This window comes from Buceros rhinoceros, unplaced genomic scaffold (assembly GCF_000710305.1).
Source record: "Buceros rhinoceros silvestris isolate BGI_N320 unplaced genomic scaffold, ASM71030v1 scaffold6695, whole genome shotgun sequence".
In the NCBI taxonomy this organism is placed as follows: domain Eukaryota; kingdom Metazoa; phylum Chordata; class Aves; order Bucerotiformes; family Bucerotidae; genus Buceros; species Buceros rhinoceros.
Window position 1 is genome coordinate 56,914 of NW_010412222.1, and position 17,960 is coordinate 74,873.

Genomic DNA, 17,960 nt, shown 5'->3' on the forward strand with positions numbered 1-17,960 from the left:
CAGTGCTCTGAAGATTTCCACCAGCACAAAGCACAGCTCACTGCCTTACGCTGAGTACATCTCCCAGCCGTATCAGGCTGAAGAGGGACTGACAAACTCAGAGAACACCACATGTGGAAAGCCCTTGTAAGTCAGTGGTGAAAAGTGAAGGACGAGAGGCTCTTACTGCCCCTGAGAAGCTTTGCTACTCCTAGCTTGTTTAGTTCTTAGAGATACTACATTCTGCTACAATCCTTGGAAAGACATTTTTATTGTACTCAACAATGCACAACTGAAAACTCAAAGGCCGCTCAAGTCTCTGGGCATTATGAACCAATTATGAACCTTCTACAGCTTGCAGCCTGCTTTACAGCAAAGAGCACACAGCTAGCACAGAAGGTCCCCCGTTGCCTTGCGCGCTAACAACCAAGCTGACTCCTAAGAGTGTGGTAATTGATTACTCGTTTCCCTAAGTCCTGTAGCAGTCGCACTTTGGGAATTTGTGATAAACACAGTTGAGCTCCTACTAGCAGCTCAGTCAGGCTTGAGACTTGTCGCAGCTAAGTCCTTCCCTGTAAATGTTTACAGGGTATGTAGAAAAAGTGGGCAAAAACCTTGCCCTCCCTGTTGCAGCTGTGCTGCACGGGCAGGGGTTGGAAATTCTCAACAACAGCCAGGCTGCCCTATTTTCCTTCTTCTTTTTCCTGGCAGCAAAAGTCATCCTATAGGATGAGCTGTAAAGAGGAGGATTCTAACTCCCAAAGACTTTCTACCGACCCAGAAAACCATCCTGTAGAATTCTTCAGCTGCACTATCAATGTCGTAATCAAAAGGAGGAATGCAAATCAAGGGGTGTCTGGAAAAAAACAACCACAGAAGTAAAAAAGTGACTAGGAGAGTTCTTTTAACATGCTAAAAATCTGGCGTTGGCTTGCAGCCAGCGACAGTCAAACAGGAAATCCAGTATACAGATCTGAAATGTAAGTTCATTCTCCCAGCCACCCCCACTCACTCCGTCAATACTGTCCCTACCAACAGTCGTCGTACTGAATTTGTTATCTGTTTCCTTCCCCAGCGGAAAAGCCCCCCCATCCCAGCTTGTTTTGCTATGGATGGGAAAAAACCAGAGATAAACAGCAGCTCTATGGGAAAATAAAGGACTTCAAGTCATCTCATCAGGATTTTTAGTAACGATGTGGCCTCTGTGCAGACTTTAGAAAATACACAATGAAACGATCTGGAATGGATCAATGTACGTAATGAAATTAATTCAGGGAAACTCAGCCATCCATTAAAAGTCTTGCTATTGCTACAAAACAGAAGTGAAAACCAGATTAAAATCTTCAATAATTTCATAATGAAATTTAAAGAAGTATTTCCCATCTGCATCCCTCCTCAAACTGTACTGTAAAGTAAGGGATCGAGAAGACTGATGGCAAGTACAGCAAGTTTCTGGTTAATAGTCTGGGAAGCCAACTATCCTCCTCCAGGTAATTTACTGGGACAGCGAAACCAAACTCAGACATTGTTGCTCGACGTTACAAAGATCCATCTATAAAGTGAAAGTCACCACAGTCACTTCTATTAATGGAGGCAGAAGCTATTCTTAATACAAGGTTAATCTTTCTAAGGGTGCGTCTGACTGTTCCCAATAGTCAAACTCTGCAGTGGTTTATTTTCATCGACAACTGAGTTACACCTGTATTACACAACTATCAACGGGAGGAGAATTCCAGCACCGGTTCTCCTATACTAAACTCTCACAAGCTGCTGCTAAACGTCCCGTCTGAATTCTTGGAGACCACTCTAAGGGCAAGAAAGATGTGAGCAGCACATTGAAACACTTCACTTCAAGAAGTCTAAGTTACTACAGACAAAATCTCTCCCAGCAAACTTGGAGGGTTTTCACCCAACACCTTTACAAAAGCAGCATTCGTCAAAATTTAAATATTAAAACATCCTGTGCAAACTCCGACCACGATTTCTTCTGGAGTTCCTGCATCTACAAATCCAGTCTCAGGTCACGCTAATGCGAAATGAGAATGCTGGGAAACAACATTCACAGCGACATTTTTATTCCGGAGCTCCATTACGCTGGCAGAAGTGTAAAACTAATTATGGAAACTCTGTACAGTAACATGCTTGCAGCCCTCCCACCTCTGTCATGTTTTTCTCTCTTCTGAAATGTCAGTTCCTGTCTAGCCTGCAGCAAGGTTCTCTAAACAGATCCTACTGCTCTCAGGAGCTCCAGTGACTCAAGCCTGCTATTTGCCAAGCCCGGGAGCTCCCAAATCCACGATCTCCCGTTCCCCCCCACTTAGGCACCGACACAGAACGGCATGGCTGATGCAGAGGCCAGGGGCCTGTGAAGGGAAATGGTCCTGCTAGCACAAATAGTTTGATTTTGGGACCTGTAAGGAAGCCTTGGTGCTTTGTCCCGGCGGGTAATTGCTCCACTGGATGGAAGGGAGCTCAAGAAGGTGGCCAGTGTAGCACAGAGATGTGTAGCCATTTAGGACGATAACTGGCCATAATGCTTATTATAAGAATTCTTACTGAATTCACAGTTCAATAACTGGAAATTAAGCTGCGAGACTCAACACAGCATCAGGGTTCCTCTGTGTAACTGGTGTTCCTGAACCTGGCTCCCTCTGCCAAGAGAGCCTCAAACAAACAATGCCGGGTAAAGGGGGCTGCTGGCACTATTGGTAACTGTCCCTTAGCGGTTCCTGTAAGTGGTCACTGGTACAACCAGCTTAGGTTCAAAGTTCTTCTTGCTTAACGTTGTATGGTTCATCTCCCACTTTTTATTTACTTAATGCTTTTTGGATTGCCTGTGAAAGTGTATGTTCTGAGAGGACAACTGAAAAGGATAACTGACCACACAAAGTTTTATCACGGGCCATAGCCACCAGTAAGACGGGTCTCTTGATTTGTACCTCAGTACCTCCTTCCTGCCAATTTTAATCCAGAATGAAAAGAAACAGGTCTACAACCTGGCCACAAGAGGTGCAAGAATCTCTCTCTATCTCGATTTCCTACATTTATGAGAAAATTGGTATCTCTCATCCTTCGACAAGTGCAACCTCTGGCAGAGCAAAGCACTGAGAGTGTTTATCTGAGACCTAAAGCCCTCAAACACAAATGAAGAGATCCACATTCTCTATAAGCACATAATAATTAGCACCACTCTGCTCCCAAAGCCCTGAAATACAAAACAAAACACAAGAGAAAAAAGTGTTTGAGTATCTTGATTCCACAGACAGGGAACTGAGCCATCTCAGAGGAGAGTTTTAAAAACCCGATGCATTCCACAATACAGGATCTGATCTCCCTCCCTCTGCTCTACCATGTGCCTCAGGACAAACTGAGCTCTGAGAATGACACTGGAAATGAGGGAAAACTATTTTGTTTTCCAGCTCTGCTGCAATCTTCTTGTATGCTGTTACTGCTAACAACAAAGAAACAGATTAAAGTCACACAAGACGCAGGTAACGCCCAAGCACAAAGTCGTGAGAATTCACAAGCAATTCAAGGAAGCATCACAGAAAAGAAACAGCACAATTAACTGTGACCTTGGGGACGAAAGTATCTGTGAATGCTGAAAAAACATGGGCAAACTGCAGTGAGAAATCTGAATGCACAAGGAGAGAACATTCCCACTTTCAGACAGTGATGAGCTGAGAGTATGAATATACTGAAAAATCAACTCCTTCGAAGAAGGATGATTTCCCTTCAACAGTCCTTCCAAGGGTGTCGATAACACCTGCCTGCCTTCCCAGACTGGCACTTTGAAAAGCGTGCCGAATATGCTATCGGGTCTGTCACCTCAGCGATTACTGAGAAAACCAAAGATTCAAGCTTCATTTGTCAAGAACACAACTTCACCATTTTCCTGCCTCAGCTGTAACTCAGTAGTGCTTATGGTTAGGAAGGGGATGGAAACTCTGCTTTTGGTAGCTGCCGGAGGCGTGATATTACTCCTGCCTCATAGGCATAGAAAAAGTAGGACCATAGAGTCCTATTTATTTCACCTTCCCTTTTTTTCAAGCTTCTGAACTTTTTTTTGGTTGTTGTAATTTCTATAAGACATTTAGCTGTTCATCAGTTTTGCAGTTTACAATACTGGCCTGCCTTAAATAAACATTTTAAAATTTTAGAATGAGAGTACCATATTCTGAATAAAAGATTTTCATTATTGCTATCATTAACGAACCAGTTTTCTGTACTAGCAACAGGAATAAGGAAGAGGACATCTGTGTGAGACAAGAGGATGGGGAAAAAACCACAACGTGAAACGCAGCAAAGTGCCAGTAAGAAAATTTTGTCAGAGTGCACAGATTTAAACCTGACACTGAGTCTCGATTCCAGGCACCCAGTCTTTGCATATACCATCATGCCCAAATATGCCTTCAAGATCATGCAGGGATCACAGTAGGGATGGGAAGGCTTGACAGACTCAGCGGTGTTGGTCTGCCACATCCTGCCACCACAGAAATTCAAGAGAGTAACTCACTAAAAATAATTCTCACATTCTTGCAGGTTTTGTTCTTGTTATCGGACTGGTGACTTTCTACCGCATCGGGCCATACACCAACCTCTCTTGGTCTTGCTATCTGAACATTGGAGCCTGTCTTTTGGCCACGCTGGCAGCTGCCATTCTCATATGGAACATCCTTCACAGGCGTGAGGACTGCATGGCACCCCGGGTCATTGTCATCAGCCGTACCCTGACCGCTCGGTTCCGCCGCGGCCTGGAAAACGACTACGTTGAGTCGCCGTGCTGAAAGAGTGGACTTGAAAGGGGAAGGATCTCCAAGGAGATCTGTATTGGATTGGTTTTCTATAAATATATGCTGTAATTTAAAACTAAGGGTTGAAAGACATCACAAAGCTCACTTGTGGGCAGAAGCCCTCATTTATTATTTGGATGGGCTTCATCTATATACATATGTATAAAACACGTAATTTTATATATATTATATTGCCCTCTCCCTCTGCTGTACGGCACAAAATGTTGGATTATCAGAATCCTGACAGAGCATCACAGCTATGCGTCCACAGGGTCAGCTGCAGCAGGCACAGTGTGTGCAACGAGAATATGGAAAAGAGGCAACCAAACACATTTTCTGTGCACGTAACATTACCAGCTCCCTCTTAATACTGCAAAAAGCTGTAGGAGAGCAGTGACAAGAGCTTTGGAGGTAACAGGCAAACAAACACAGAAAACTCACTATAGAATAAGTGATGGTTTTAACAGCTGTTTAAATTTCCTGACTCTTTAGTCCTTCCATCCACCTCTCTTTGAGGAGCTTCTCATCAGCTGTAGCACCAGCTCCCCAGGCACAGCAGAGCCCAGACAGGATAAAGCCAAAGCAACCTGAACCATCCAAACTGTAAAGCAGGGAAGGCAGAAGAATTAAATTGCATTTTTTCAGACACTTCTTTTGTATCCTGAGATTATGCTGTATGTAAACAGACATGCCATTAGAGATGAAAAGGGTACGCAGCTAGAACAGGCCATACGAGTGGTGAAAAGCCTGCTTCAGTGTGACAGTGCGGGCAGGTATCCACGTATATCTACCTGCACTTCCTAACAACACAGGGACTATTATTGTATGTTATTGGAAACGATTACAAAGAATAGATCGTTCGGCTCAGATTAATTTCTTGTCTCCCCGCTCGCTTTAAGAGCTGCTGTGCCATTTTCAGGTGAGAGTGCTCTGCCAGGACACCCGGCTCTGCCCAGCCGTGCTCAGAGCCATGTAGCACAGTGAATACTGGCAAATGAAACTGCCACTCAAGCACCCAAATTGGGGAATAAGACACTTACACATGACTTAAGCATGGGGTTTAAAAAAGGCCTGCCTGGTATCTTAATAATATGGTAATGAAATGAAAATAAGGAGTGCCTTTGGAATGAGGTGTAATGTTTGTAAGCCTGACCTGGAGAAGCACATACGCACGTAACTTTCACGGAGAAAAACAACAGGTAAAAAAAAATCTTATGCAGAAATACTTAGAGGAACTTACAAAGAATATTGACAAGAACTGGGGTTACTGAGAGGTTTGAAGGACCGTGTGCTGTGAATGCTACAGACTCTCTAGGACTGCTGTGTCGCTCCCAGCTGATTACGCTGCTTTTTTCTCCTTTGTCGTTACTTCCACCATACTTTTCCACACTTTGTTAAAATGTGATCATCAAGCTGGCTCTTGAGTTCTGTTCTGCACTCAGTTCTGATGTAATAAGAAACTCAACCCCAACCACTGCTCTGCACCATGTTCAAAGGAGCAACACTGTGCAGAGCCTGATGCTCTAGAACAGCCGCACCGTTCTGGACTATCGGGGTAGAATACCATGAAGCTGACAAAGAGTTTCTTCTAGCAGTAGGTTTGTAAAAACCAACTAAGATTTGTATTCATTCGCCTGCATTACTTTCTGGAAAATATTTTCTAGAAATAATATGCTATGATTAATTGCAGGGTTTTTAAAAATAAAATATTGAAATATTTAAAAGACATTATATTATTTCTTCTAATATTACAATATCCATATTATAATAATGTACATTTAAATTTAAAAATCAGCTACGTCATCGGCAAGTTTGTAATACTCGGTATTACTGTGATTATTTTAGATGTACAAATAAAGTTGTGAATGTCCATTTTCTTCTAGTTATAACATGAGATTTTTGCCATTCACACAGAATTAGGTTGCTTGTTACCAGTCATTTTTTCTTGTTCAGTAAGAAAGAATCCACAGAATCCACACTTGCAAGGTTTTGTAGACAGAGAATAAGCAGAGGATACATCAAAATGTCAGTAGATGAAGATATTTTATCTCGTTAAAAATGAAAGAGAGAATGGAATCAGAGAGGGAAAATGTAAAGAGAATTTAGGAGGATCAAAACTTCATACAAACTTTTAATGAAAGTAAACTGTACCCACAAAGAAATACATCCCAATACATACGATACCTTTTTATGTGCCTGATGGATTTGAAGGCCTCATCCATGTCTCCGGCTGTCAGGTAGAAGCTGAAGTCCAGCACAGCATCCCGGGTACCCTTATCGCAGTCTCCCAAACCAATGAAGTATCTCATGGGTCTTCTCGCCACCAGCTGAGAGACCTTTACTGAGCCAGACTCTGCTTCTTCTCTCTCCATTTCTCCCAGCTAAAATGAGAATGTTATCGTTTAGCTATCAAGGAAGTTGCCACGTACGCCTTTGTGCATGTAATTAATTACATTATTTCCACTACAGTCCAAGATTTCTATTTCTGCAGGACCACGGTCAATAGTGACAATAGTTGCAATGTTTCAGAACTTCCTAGAAAATGCCACAAAAGATGGAACGTCACAGAAGAGATCAGCGTATCATAACAATCACAGTATGTCAGCGATAGTACAGAGAGTGGTAAAATACCACAGGAGAGGCAGCCTCCTCTTCTTGTAGTAATAATAATTATTATTTTATAGGTATTATTTTTATAATGATGACTATAATAGCAAGTATTATTTTAAGTTCCCAGATTTCTGGAGATTTCAGATTTCTCTTGTTAGTCTCTTCTCAAAAATGAGCCTGCTGCTCTGGAAGTTAACTATATATTAGTTAACCATATATACATAACTATATATAATCTTTTATTCTTGCCTTCATGTGAAACTTATGAATACTGCAGCTCAGACTGAAACTTCCCTCTTACAACTGGCAGTTCTGAAGCCTCTGGAGCTTCAGTGATACTTGCAGCAGTCACTGAAAGGCAGCTCAATGCAATTTAACCATTATTCACAAAAAGAACAATGGCAATCATCAACAACGAAACTTGCCCAAGTCAAACAGCAGGAGATGACCCGAGTCATCAAGGACACCACATTTCACATACCCCAGGGGAACAGTTAGATAACTAAATATTAATGCTGACAGAAGCCAATAAAAAGTAGCATTATATTATTACACAATTAAAGTATTAGATACGGTAAAAGACAAATCAAAAGCGCAAATGTGTTTGACTACAGTTTGGGGGATTTCTGGAACCAGGACAGAAAAGTCATTATAATGAGTAAGTATGAAATTCTGGAATGAAACTTGGTTGAAACAGGCTTGTTGCATCAACTCGCTTTGCTATATTTAAAGCAGACTCTGTTCATACACTAAATCTTGTTTCCAAAACGAATTATTACACAACAAGTAATTTAGTCATCAAGATACAGAAACCTTCTGAGGGAAGGAAATGGAAACAGAAGTGAGAAGAGCAGAGAAAGAAGGAAGAGAAACAAAATAATGCAGATACTTACAGGTTTATAGGCACATCCCCTCCGAAAAAACAACTAATGGCAGCAATAATCCATATAGAGTTAAAAAAAAAGAAAACAAAAAAAAGACATAATAACAAAGTAAAAGAGCATGAGACATGTTGGGGGAAAGGTTAAAAGAAAGATTGGAAAATGCAGATCACCCTTGACCTTTGAAATGAAGGGTGAAAGGGAAGTAAAATAGAGTGCACCTCTCAGAGCAGGATCTGCACAGGAAGAGTGACAGCAGTCACTGCTTTGGACAGGGGCTATGCTGCAAAGTCCTCTTCTTAATATATTAAGCAGAAAAACATCTGGACACCTTCTCTCTGATTAACCCTGCTCCTAAACGACACAAAATTAGACTTAGGTGATGACTTTGGTCTGTCTTATTCAGAAGATTTAGAGGATTATTAAGTCTCATTAATATTTAAGTTCCTGTAGATTTTACAAAACCAAATGCCTTGGTGGGATGAACAAACTCACCCTGCAAGAGCAGGTGACCCTACTTGTAGCTCACCCTACAAGAAGGGCGCAGTGCAAATCACCATCCTCACAGGCACTAAGAAATTTGGGTCAGAGCTTAACCAGATCACCATCTGGAGGTAACAGCCTCTGTTTCCTCCGGTACGCCTGCAATTACGCGTGGTATTATTGACCTCAGATGCAAACAAGCCTGGATCCACATCCAAGTTCACGAAGCCCAAGCAAGCATTCCTGGTGTTTGTATCACGCAGGCTTTTGGTGATAGCACAAGATGAGCATTCTTGGTCCCTGGGGTATTCTGTGCAGATTAAGCTCCATTCCAACAAGGAAAGAGGTTGCTTTTGCTGAAGCTGGTAAGAAACGTCTCCTCTTCGGCCTACATAAAGTTGACACACCACCCCCCGCCACCACCTGCAATCGACACGGAGACTACATAGAGTAGAAAGAATTTTTTTCACATCCCTTTTTCCATTGCATTCCCAGGTAATTACTGTGTATCCTGATCTTGTACCTCACACCCAGTTTGCAACGACCGTGAAAAGCCATTTCAGTACCACTTCCACAGCACTGCAGGAACACTGCACTAGAGTGATCTTTACGCCATTTCTACATGGGATGCAGCAACTGCCACTGGCATTGCTCTACTCACCCCAGACTCCATTCAGTTAAATTTGATCCCTGTGCAGTGAAAAGTCTGAACTTAAGGGAAGGGAAGGATTGTAAAAGATTTCCTCACCTTAGAAAGAGAATTTTTTTCACATCCCTTTTTCCATTGCATTCCCAGGTAATTACTGTGTATCCTGATCTTGTACCTCACACCCAGTTTGCAACGACCGTGAAAAGCCATTTCAGTACCACTTCCACAGCACTGCAGGAACACTGCACTAGAGTGATCTTTACGCCATTTCTACATGGGATGCAGCAACTGCCACTGGCATTGCTCTACTCACCCCAGACTCCATTCAGTTAAATTTGATCCCTGTGCAGTGAAAAGTCTGAACTTAAGGGAAGGGAAGGATTGTAAAAGATTTCCTCACCTTTTTTGCAAAGTAATAATGTGGCACCTCCATGCCCAGAAGAACCTGGTAGGATGAGGGCAATGGGAAGCTGTCCTGAAGCAAAAGGCCATACTCTTCTGTACTGAAGAATGATATAATCCAAACATCCACCTGGAAAAGGAAGCAAAGCTTTGTTTTGACTTTATGCTGCAACATCCTTCTTTCATTTTGTTTTTATTTTCCATGTCCACGCGGCAGAACTTTCTCTTGAAAATAATATGACATACACATTCACAGGCACACACCGGCTGGCGAGGGCAGAGCCGCACGTTTCCTCCCTGTAGTTAGTTGCCAGCGACTCATTGTACGTGACAGACTGTGCTCCTACTGCACCGGGACCTCCAGCTCTGCCTTTCAGGAACCAGCTTCACCAACCAGAAACAGGGAAGTCCCTGGCCACAGACTGCTGCTCTGGAAGCCTCTCTTGACAGATCTGACTCCAGTCAAAGAAATAGTTCCAGCTGGTCTCAACCATTTTTTTTTTTTTTTTTTTTTTTTTAGATACTATACTATTTCCATTATAATTTCAGCAGCTCGCTGACTGTTTTGAGTTCCAGGTAATATACCAACCATCTAGAAATAGTTTCTGTAACAGGTTAAATATTGACCTGACTCAAGTCAAAATGAAGCATTTATTTCCAACTAAAGTTAATCAGACTTCTCATTTCTTAAGGGGTAAGCACACAGTTCTTTCTATTTTTCAACTTTACTATTTCCATTATAATTTCAGCAGCTCGCTGACTGTTTTGAGTTCCAGGTAATATACCAACCATCTAGAAATAGTTTCTGTAACAGGTTAAATATTGACCTGACTCAAGTCAAAATGAAGCATTTATTTCCAACTAAAGTTAATCAGACTTCTCATTTCTTAAGGGGTAAGCACACAGTTCTTTCTATTTTTCAACTTTATCTATAAGCCAAACATTTTTATTTCTGTACATTAGGAATAATAGGTTGAAGTGTTCTTCTCTTTGCTAGAAGGTCCTAGCAAGGTCTTTTGAGATACCCCTGCTGCCAGCCTCCTTTCTGCCTTTGACCTTCCTGTGATTTTGCTGAAGTCATTTTGACCAACAAAAGACACAAAGGGCTTTCAACATTTAACTGGAAAAGGTTTAACTAAAATCATGCGTGAATCAATGAACGTCAAATCAACATGGACATTTCAAATCAATGCAATATTTATGGAGGACAGGCAGTTCTGTACAGACAAAATAGTGAGGACTGCTACAAGCACGTTAGCAAGAGAAGCGGGAAGAACTGTTGGTCTGATGAAAGAAATCTTCAATCAGATCATTTCTGATCAATAAAAATGAAACCCTTTTTCTAACGTAAAGAAGTTGTAAAAGACAACTTGGGAAGTAGCATAAATAAGTGCAGTGTCTGTCCAGTGAAGCAGAAGATGGTAAGACCCGGGTGGGAAGAGTGTATTTCACCGTTCACCTTAATGGTAGGGCCCCTGTTATCCTATCAAATTAATTCTTGCCACTAAAAGTAGGCTCAAGGTATAAAAGCTGCATTGTTTTTTCTTAAATGAGAACAAGTATCAAACCTCTAGATTATCAATTCAACCATTAATGCCACTGAAAACACTGTAGTCCAGATATAAGCTTGCATTATGATCACCCTCAAAATTCTAGCATAGATTAAGAAACCACTTTTTGTCTGTCACTGTCTTCAAGCTAGGGCTAAACCAGAAAGCTAATGTACCGTGGCTGCCCGGAGCCACAGACACCAAATACAGAGTTTCACTACTCATTTTTGTAGATGATAATGTACACTGCCTACTCCCACACCCTTAACGAAGGGCCCATGATCTATTACTTGGACTCTGTAAAGCAAGGTAACACTCAAACAAAAAGACCGTACTATGCTCTCAGTCTGGTTTTTCTTCTGGTCTGGAGCTTCAAGGCCTGTTTCAAGAATTGCTTCACATACGAAAAGCCTTGGTTCACTCTGGTCCCAGAAATGGCAAGCAGGGATGTAATTATGCAACTCTGGATACTCCACAACAGACCTACCAAAAGAGAAGGAAAAGAAATGTAGAAAAGCAGTTAAAGTCATTGCAGCCTATTCAGCACATGACTGTAACTAAAGGACTAACCAAAGGATCACTTTCAGGTGCTGGTCAGTTATCTATGGCAGTGCCTCTGCATCCTAACGTTAACCATGTCCATCCTCCTCCCTAACACTTCCCACACGGCAATGCCACTTCCAGATTGTTCTGTGTGCGTTAACCGTGACTACAGCAGACAAAGCACGTCAGCAGAAGAGCCGGTACTGCCACAAATACCAACACACGTCCAAAATCTGCCACCACTGAGCTCACATGAAATACTGGGACATCCTTCAAATTATGCACCTTAGCGCATGCTACCGGTGTAGGTGCTGTGCCACGAGGCCCACCTCAGCTCTGCCTGCTTGTGGGTTCTGCAACGCGCCCCAAGGCGCTTACCGGCAGCACTGCTAAAGGCAGGTCACAGGCAGCGGGACTGCTCTGAGGGGCGTTTAGATGAGCAGGGAAGAGAGACTTTCTAGTGCATGTGCCTCTCGTCCAAATCCAGCTAAGCAGCAGTCATACGAGATCACAACTAGACGACTGTGATTAAACCGATGGGTGAAAAAAATTAAGAAATTAGTTTATATTCTCAGGCAACAGACTCTCTCTACTGAGAGCTCAGCAAAGAGACATGGGCACGCAGCGTGATCGATGCTTTGAACTGCTGAACTTCTAGTGCTGCGGGAAAACTCCAGAGCTGCAGATGAACCTGACCTGCAGCTGGGGAACTCAGTCTCTAGATAGGCCACAGGTCATTCCCTTTCCTCAGCACTGTGCTTGAACACCGTGCTGTGTATGAAGAACTCCAGGGCACTCTGAAATAGCTCATTAGGCACAAAGACAAGCACTGCAGCCTGCGGAAAGCCACTCTCTGGCAGCAGATTAAACAGGAAACATCTCACTGCCTCCTGCAGGCATGTCAATCCCCCCACAGTGCTGGCTGTGATAAGACTCTAGACATTCAGAATCAGACTATTACAGCAACAGCTTAGGATTCTTCTGAAAAAATACAGACTATAAATAGGGGTCAATTTAAGAAGAGAGAAACCAGAGACATCATCAGGATATTTCTCTCATTTGCTGTCACCCGTGAAGGGTGGACTTTGCGGGGAGGTCTGGAGTAGGGCTGGAAGGTAAATTAAGGGGGAGATTCAAAGAGGTGCAGAAATACACAATGTCCTATCCATGCCACTGAATTCAAATTAAATTACACACAAGCTGAAAAACAACTGGAAGTGTTTAGATTCTGCCTCAAGAGAAGAGAGAGAGAAGGGGCAGAAGTGTAGATACTGTTTTCTAGTGAGTTTATTCATTCCAATTTCAAGATGCTCTAAAACGAATCACAGATAAATGCATTATTCCCACCGACACCATACGGCTCGTGGAAGAGCATCACTGGCTTGTGGTGGCCTCTCTTGGGCTACACAGGATACTACACTTGAAAACAACTCCATCTCTACTCATTATTACGCTGTTTCTGTGACTGACCAAGACATAAGGCCCCAAAGCTGCCCTGTCCCTAGATTTTGAGGAGCTGGGTAGTTTCCTTGGGGTTTTGGTGATAATGAGCATAAATCCTTTTTTGCTTGCAGTACCTAGAGCGGATAGTTGCTACAAAAGCAAACCACCTGCTGTTCTAATGCTGTTCTGTCTCAAGAAAAATACAGTCAGAAAAGTTATTGTCAAACCAGATGGGAACTTGTACCCTGACACTCCACCACATTCCCATGAGAATTCCTAGCTCTCTGCATTTTGCTGCCTTGCCGCTGGATTTCTAGAGTACTCACCACAGAGCAGCCTGTAAGAAAGCAAAGCTGTCAGTTCTAACCAGACGTGACATGAGTTTTTATCCATACAAAAACATTCTGTAGTGGACTTAAAACTCACTTCTTTCCTAGGGAGGAGCTTCACAGTGTCTTCTTCTCAGTCCCTGCCCTGTAAACTCTTCATGGAAGAGTGGTTTTCCAAGACTTTCCGAGACTTTCCTTAATTTTAAGGTCTGGATCCTGATTCCAGACATATAATACCTCTACGCTTCCCCCCCTCCCCAGCAACCAACCATCCTCTTAGAGACGTTCTGAGCCAGGTCTGGCTTCCACATATCTCATAACTCTCACTGCTTTTCTCTTCCATGACTTTGCCAATACTACTCTGAACCATTCCCTCCTCTGTGGTGTCCTTTGGCAAGGAGTTCCTTAGCTCGGGTGCATGTCGTCTGAAGAATCGCCTCCTCCTGCGCTCTGATACATTCATTTGACGCTCCCGTGTTCACAGATTGGAAGGGATGGGGATCAGATTGACTGACACGCAATGCACCAGTTTTAATTTATTCTTTAGAAATAAAATAATTAAATTTGTAAAAGCTCCTACAAAAAGACAGAGGAATGTCAGTATTGGGCTGCTGCCTGTCTTCACACGGCAGGTTCCTATCTTAAATCCACAAGAAATAACTCTTGAAATAGAAGCTTCTTACTTGTCAATGCCTTGCCCAGGAGAAAGCTTCTCTCTACCACCTCCCCGTTCAGCCTTGAAATCAAAGAGGGTAACTTCGTCCATTTCGACATCATAGAAACAGATCTTGGAGTCCACGTTCCCGTCCGCCTACAGAAGAGAAAACAAGAACTGCTGAAGCGGGCAGTCAGAAAGCAAAAAAGGTACATTTATCGCATCTCTGCTGGTAATCACACAGGAATCACACAGGAACATCCTTTGGAGGAAGGATCAGAAAATGTCTTGCTGTTTTTCTACTCTAGCAAATTAGCCTTTGATTTCTTAAAAAGGCTACAAAGTAGCTTTTGTAACTCCAATATTGCTTCCTTTTCTGGGTTGTTATTCAACCCAATGTATAAACCCTTAATACAGGTTAACTCTAGTGGTTAGTTACATGCTTGGACATGACATTTCCAGACCTAATACACTGCACAGAACATGTAGGTTTACTTCCGTGTCTGAATTTAATCTTGTGTCTTCCGTAATCTTCTTGAACGGCACCGGTCTATTAATGATGGCCTGGTCCTAGGGCGCCGAGTGAAGAGCTTGGCCTCACCCTGCTCACCAGGACGCTGACTTTACTGCCATTAGCATTGCACTTGACAGATGCAATGCCTCCAAGGCCAGGAAACAGCTTCGAGAAATTCTTGCTCTTGCAGTGCACTTTTGCCTCTCTGTGGAAAGGAATAAACTTAAATCACAGGATAGCCAGCAACTGGCAATGTGCATCAGCCAGAACATTTTTCAAATTATGGGTAAGACTTTTAAAAACAAACTATTTGTACCTTCTGACACCACAGCCCCAGACTCCAGCTTCCTCTCCAGAGAATTGCTGCGACTGCCTTTCTTTCAGGAAGAAGTTAATGAGACAGTCTTTCCTCAATGAACAAGCAAGAATAAATTGCAATGCTTCTACAGGATTCCCAACCCAGGGCTGCACAACAAGAACACCCTACCAGAAGTCTTTGCTTAGAGGTCTGGTTTTTCTACAAAAGCCAGCTGAACGCTGCCGTGAATGCTGAATGGAGCCCATCACATAAAAGTGCCGTGTAAGGGAACCATGCCGTGGCACAGAAGAAATGTCATTGTGGGGGGTGGTATTTGTATCACCTTACTGGTCACTCTCCCAGGGTACGTAAAGACGGCATCTACTTATTTATCTCAAAAGGATCTTACGGCTGGTATAGACACAAACCCAGCAATCATTTAGCAAAGAGGACAAATCTCAAGAATCAAAAGAATGAGACAGAACCAAGTGACAATAACTTAGACCCATAACATGATCCCATGAAAAAGGTCTTTGATTCTGTAAGAATGTTCTTGGGTTCCATGTTTAGACCTCTCATTTATTCTAAACCAACTATAGTCACTTTAAAATTAAAGAATGCAACACTGTCATCATTTGAGAAGGGGTATTTTCATTCCCGGCCACAAAAATTCACCATAGCAGGAGTGCAGGAGTGAAGCTACTTCTTCTCCAGTATCACACACCATAATCCAGCATTTGTGCTAGTTGCAACCTGCCCAAATCCAATCAGCTTCACACTGTGTCCCATGCAGAGTTCATGGGATCTCAGCAGAGTAATGAGTTTCGAGGCGGGTATCGAACTAGGCTTTAGCACTCCTCTGGTGCCAGTACATACAGGGAAGAACAGAATCCGCTTCACTCTTAAGGTTTTTCAGGTTTTCAAAATCACACTTTCGAACTGAAGGTCATGTCAGACCCGCATGTTTTTCACACAGTTGTTTGTCAGCATGGGAACACATAGCAAAGTTTGAACAAAGTCAAGTAAACTTCTCTCAACCTAAACAGGAGGAAGAATAGAGCATCCACAATTCTAGGTTCTCTTCCTTCGTGGAGTCACTGAATCAGGTCCGTTGATTTATGAGGAGCCATAAGATTTGGCACTTTTTTTTCTTTATTTCAACTCTTTTGAGATTAAAATCATGTTCAAGTGATCAGCTGAAATAAGTTACACCCTTGTCTTCACCTTCCATAAATTCTGCGCCCTCTTTCAAATGCACAAAAATATCCCTCACAATATCCTCTTTTAAAAATTATCATTATTATTGTTACTCATCCCATGATTTGTCTAATAATTCTGTGGCTCTTCCCTTGCTCTCGTGATAGGCCGCCAGCTCACACGGGCTGTATGCATTTTCTCATGGTTCAAAGTGGCCCTTGCTTTTCATCAGATCCTAAACAACTGAAGGTTCCCCCTTCCCCACAAAATACATGCTCAGTTATAAACAGATGTTTAGAAGAGGCTTATCCATACCTGTGAGACAGATGGAAGATTTTAAAGTGAGCCAAATCTGTTCCCACGGCCAGGAAATTGCCACAGACATCCAAGAGGCAGGGATTCCCCTCGGCTTCAGAGAACCCCAGCAGCTGTTTCACTGAGCCCTGTGAAGACACACGTAGCGCCAGGTTTGTGTGATCAGAGTCTAACTAGAAGGAACTTGTTTTGTCTCCAAGTTAAGTAACAGCTGAACTTCTGTGTTAGACAAATCACTAGCAGCAAAATGAGGGAAACAGCACACACACCCCCCAGGGCTGTGTTTCAGGTTGAAAACTGGATGTATAGCTTCCAAAAAGGTCAACATTTAGAGGTATCTTTCTGCAATAATGTCCTCTTCAATGACACAACTTTGCCAACTAAGAGGGGTACAGAAACACAGGTCCCCGAAGTTCCTTTAATGTACAGCTCCAAAAATAAATATATGAATAAAATCAGTCCTTATTGTGAGAAATCCTGCCCATTCTTGAATACAAGACTTATTTCTTAAATGAAATTCTGTATCGTAGAACTCTGATAATTAGGTTTCCCTTTTTGGTTCTCATGGATTAGCAGAGGCTGCAGTTAAGCAAAAGATTTTGCAGAAACACACAGAATGTGCAGGGGTTATTTTTCATTATCTTATAAAAACCATTGGTACGTTCATTTTCCTCTCAGTAAGGTGCATACACGTATTCAGCCTGCATGCAGGTTTGACTCTCAAAGTCTAGCCCTTAGGGAAGTCTGTTTTCTTTGATAAATACTTACTAGTTACAGCGCAGTGTCATTTAAAGTGACAGACTTCTTAAAACAACAGAAAACATCACAGATCTTTCTGCTGAAATACTCAAAATATGTTTTTCGATGCCAAGCACGAAGTGAACAGATTTACAGAACACCTACTTCACTTTTAAGCTGTAACACCATCTTTGAAAAGAATGAGGCATATTTGTCATGTCATGGTTTCACCAGCCCTTACCTGCCAGGTGCGGACCTGGACCCGGTACGGCTCAACTGTGTACAGATTTCGTCCGTGAACAGACAGAACTGGGGAGTCACAAAGGAAAGAGCCTGGAATAATCACAAAAAAGGCATCAGTACAATAAACAGATGTTTAACCAGGAACGGAATCCAAACAAACTGTGATTCAAAGCATTCAGTTGCCACTATTCTGCACCAATTCCAGTTTTCGATCCATCAGTCCCGACTGATGCCTGAAGTCCCTGGTGCTGCAGCCTTCTCCCATTCTGCCACTACCACCAAGAGCCGGGACTCTGCTGAAAGCAGCAGGCTGGTACAGTCTGCCCATGGGAATAAGC

The 17,960-nt window shown here is 42.6% G+C and overlaps 2 protein-coding genes across 2 annotated transcripts in view; one reads left to right on the forward strand and one right to left on the reverse strand.

Annotated features, from left to right (window-relative positions):
- Nucleotides 1–4,766, forward strand: part of TMEM204 (transmembrane protein 204) — a 23,844-nt gene extending 19,078 nt beyond the window's left edge. The window contains exon 3 of the mRNA XM_010136300.1: nt 4,522–4,766. Within this exon, the coding sequence (XP_010134602.1) occupies nt 4,522–4,766 (245 nt within the window). The remainder of the gene's footprint in view (nt 1–4,521) is intronic.
- IFT140 (intraflagellar transport 140) overlaps nt 1–17,960 on the reverse strand; it is a 77,867-nt gene that overhangs the window by 37,887 nt on the left and 22,020 nt on the right. The window contains exons 11-17 of the mRNA XM_010136302.1: nt 17,621–17,712; nt 16,642–16,769; nt 14,919–15,036; nt 14,346–14,473; nt 11,683–11,830; nt 9,796–9,927; nt 6,957–7,153 (exon numbers count right to left, since the gene is read on the reverse strand). Coding sequence (XP_010134604.1) covers nt 6,957–7,153; nt 9,796–9,927; nt 11,683–11,830; nt 14,346–14,473; nt 14,919–15,036; nt 16,642–16,769; nt 17,621–17,712 — 943 coding nt within the window. The remainder of the gene's footprint in view (nt 1–6,956; nt 7,154–9,795; nt 9,928–11,682; nt 11,831–14,345; nt 14,474–14,918; nt 15,037–16,641; nt 16,770–17,620; nt 17,713–17,960) is intronic.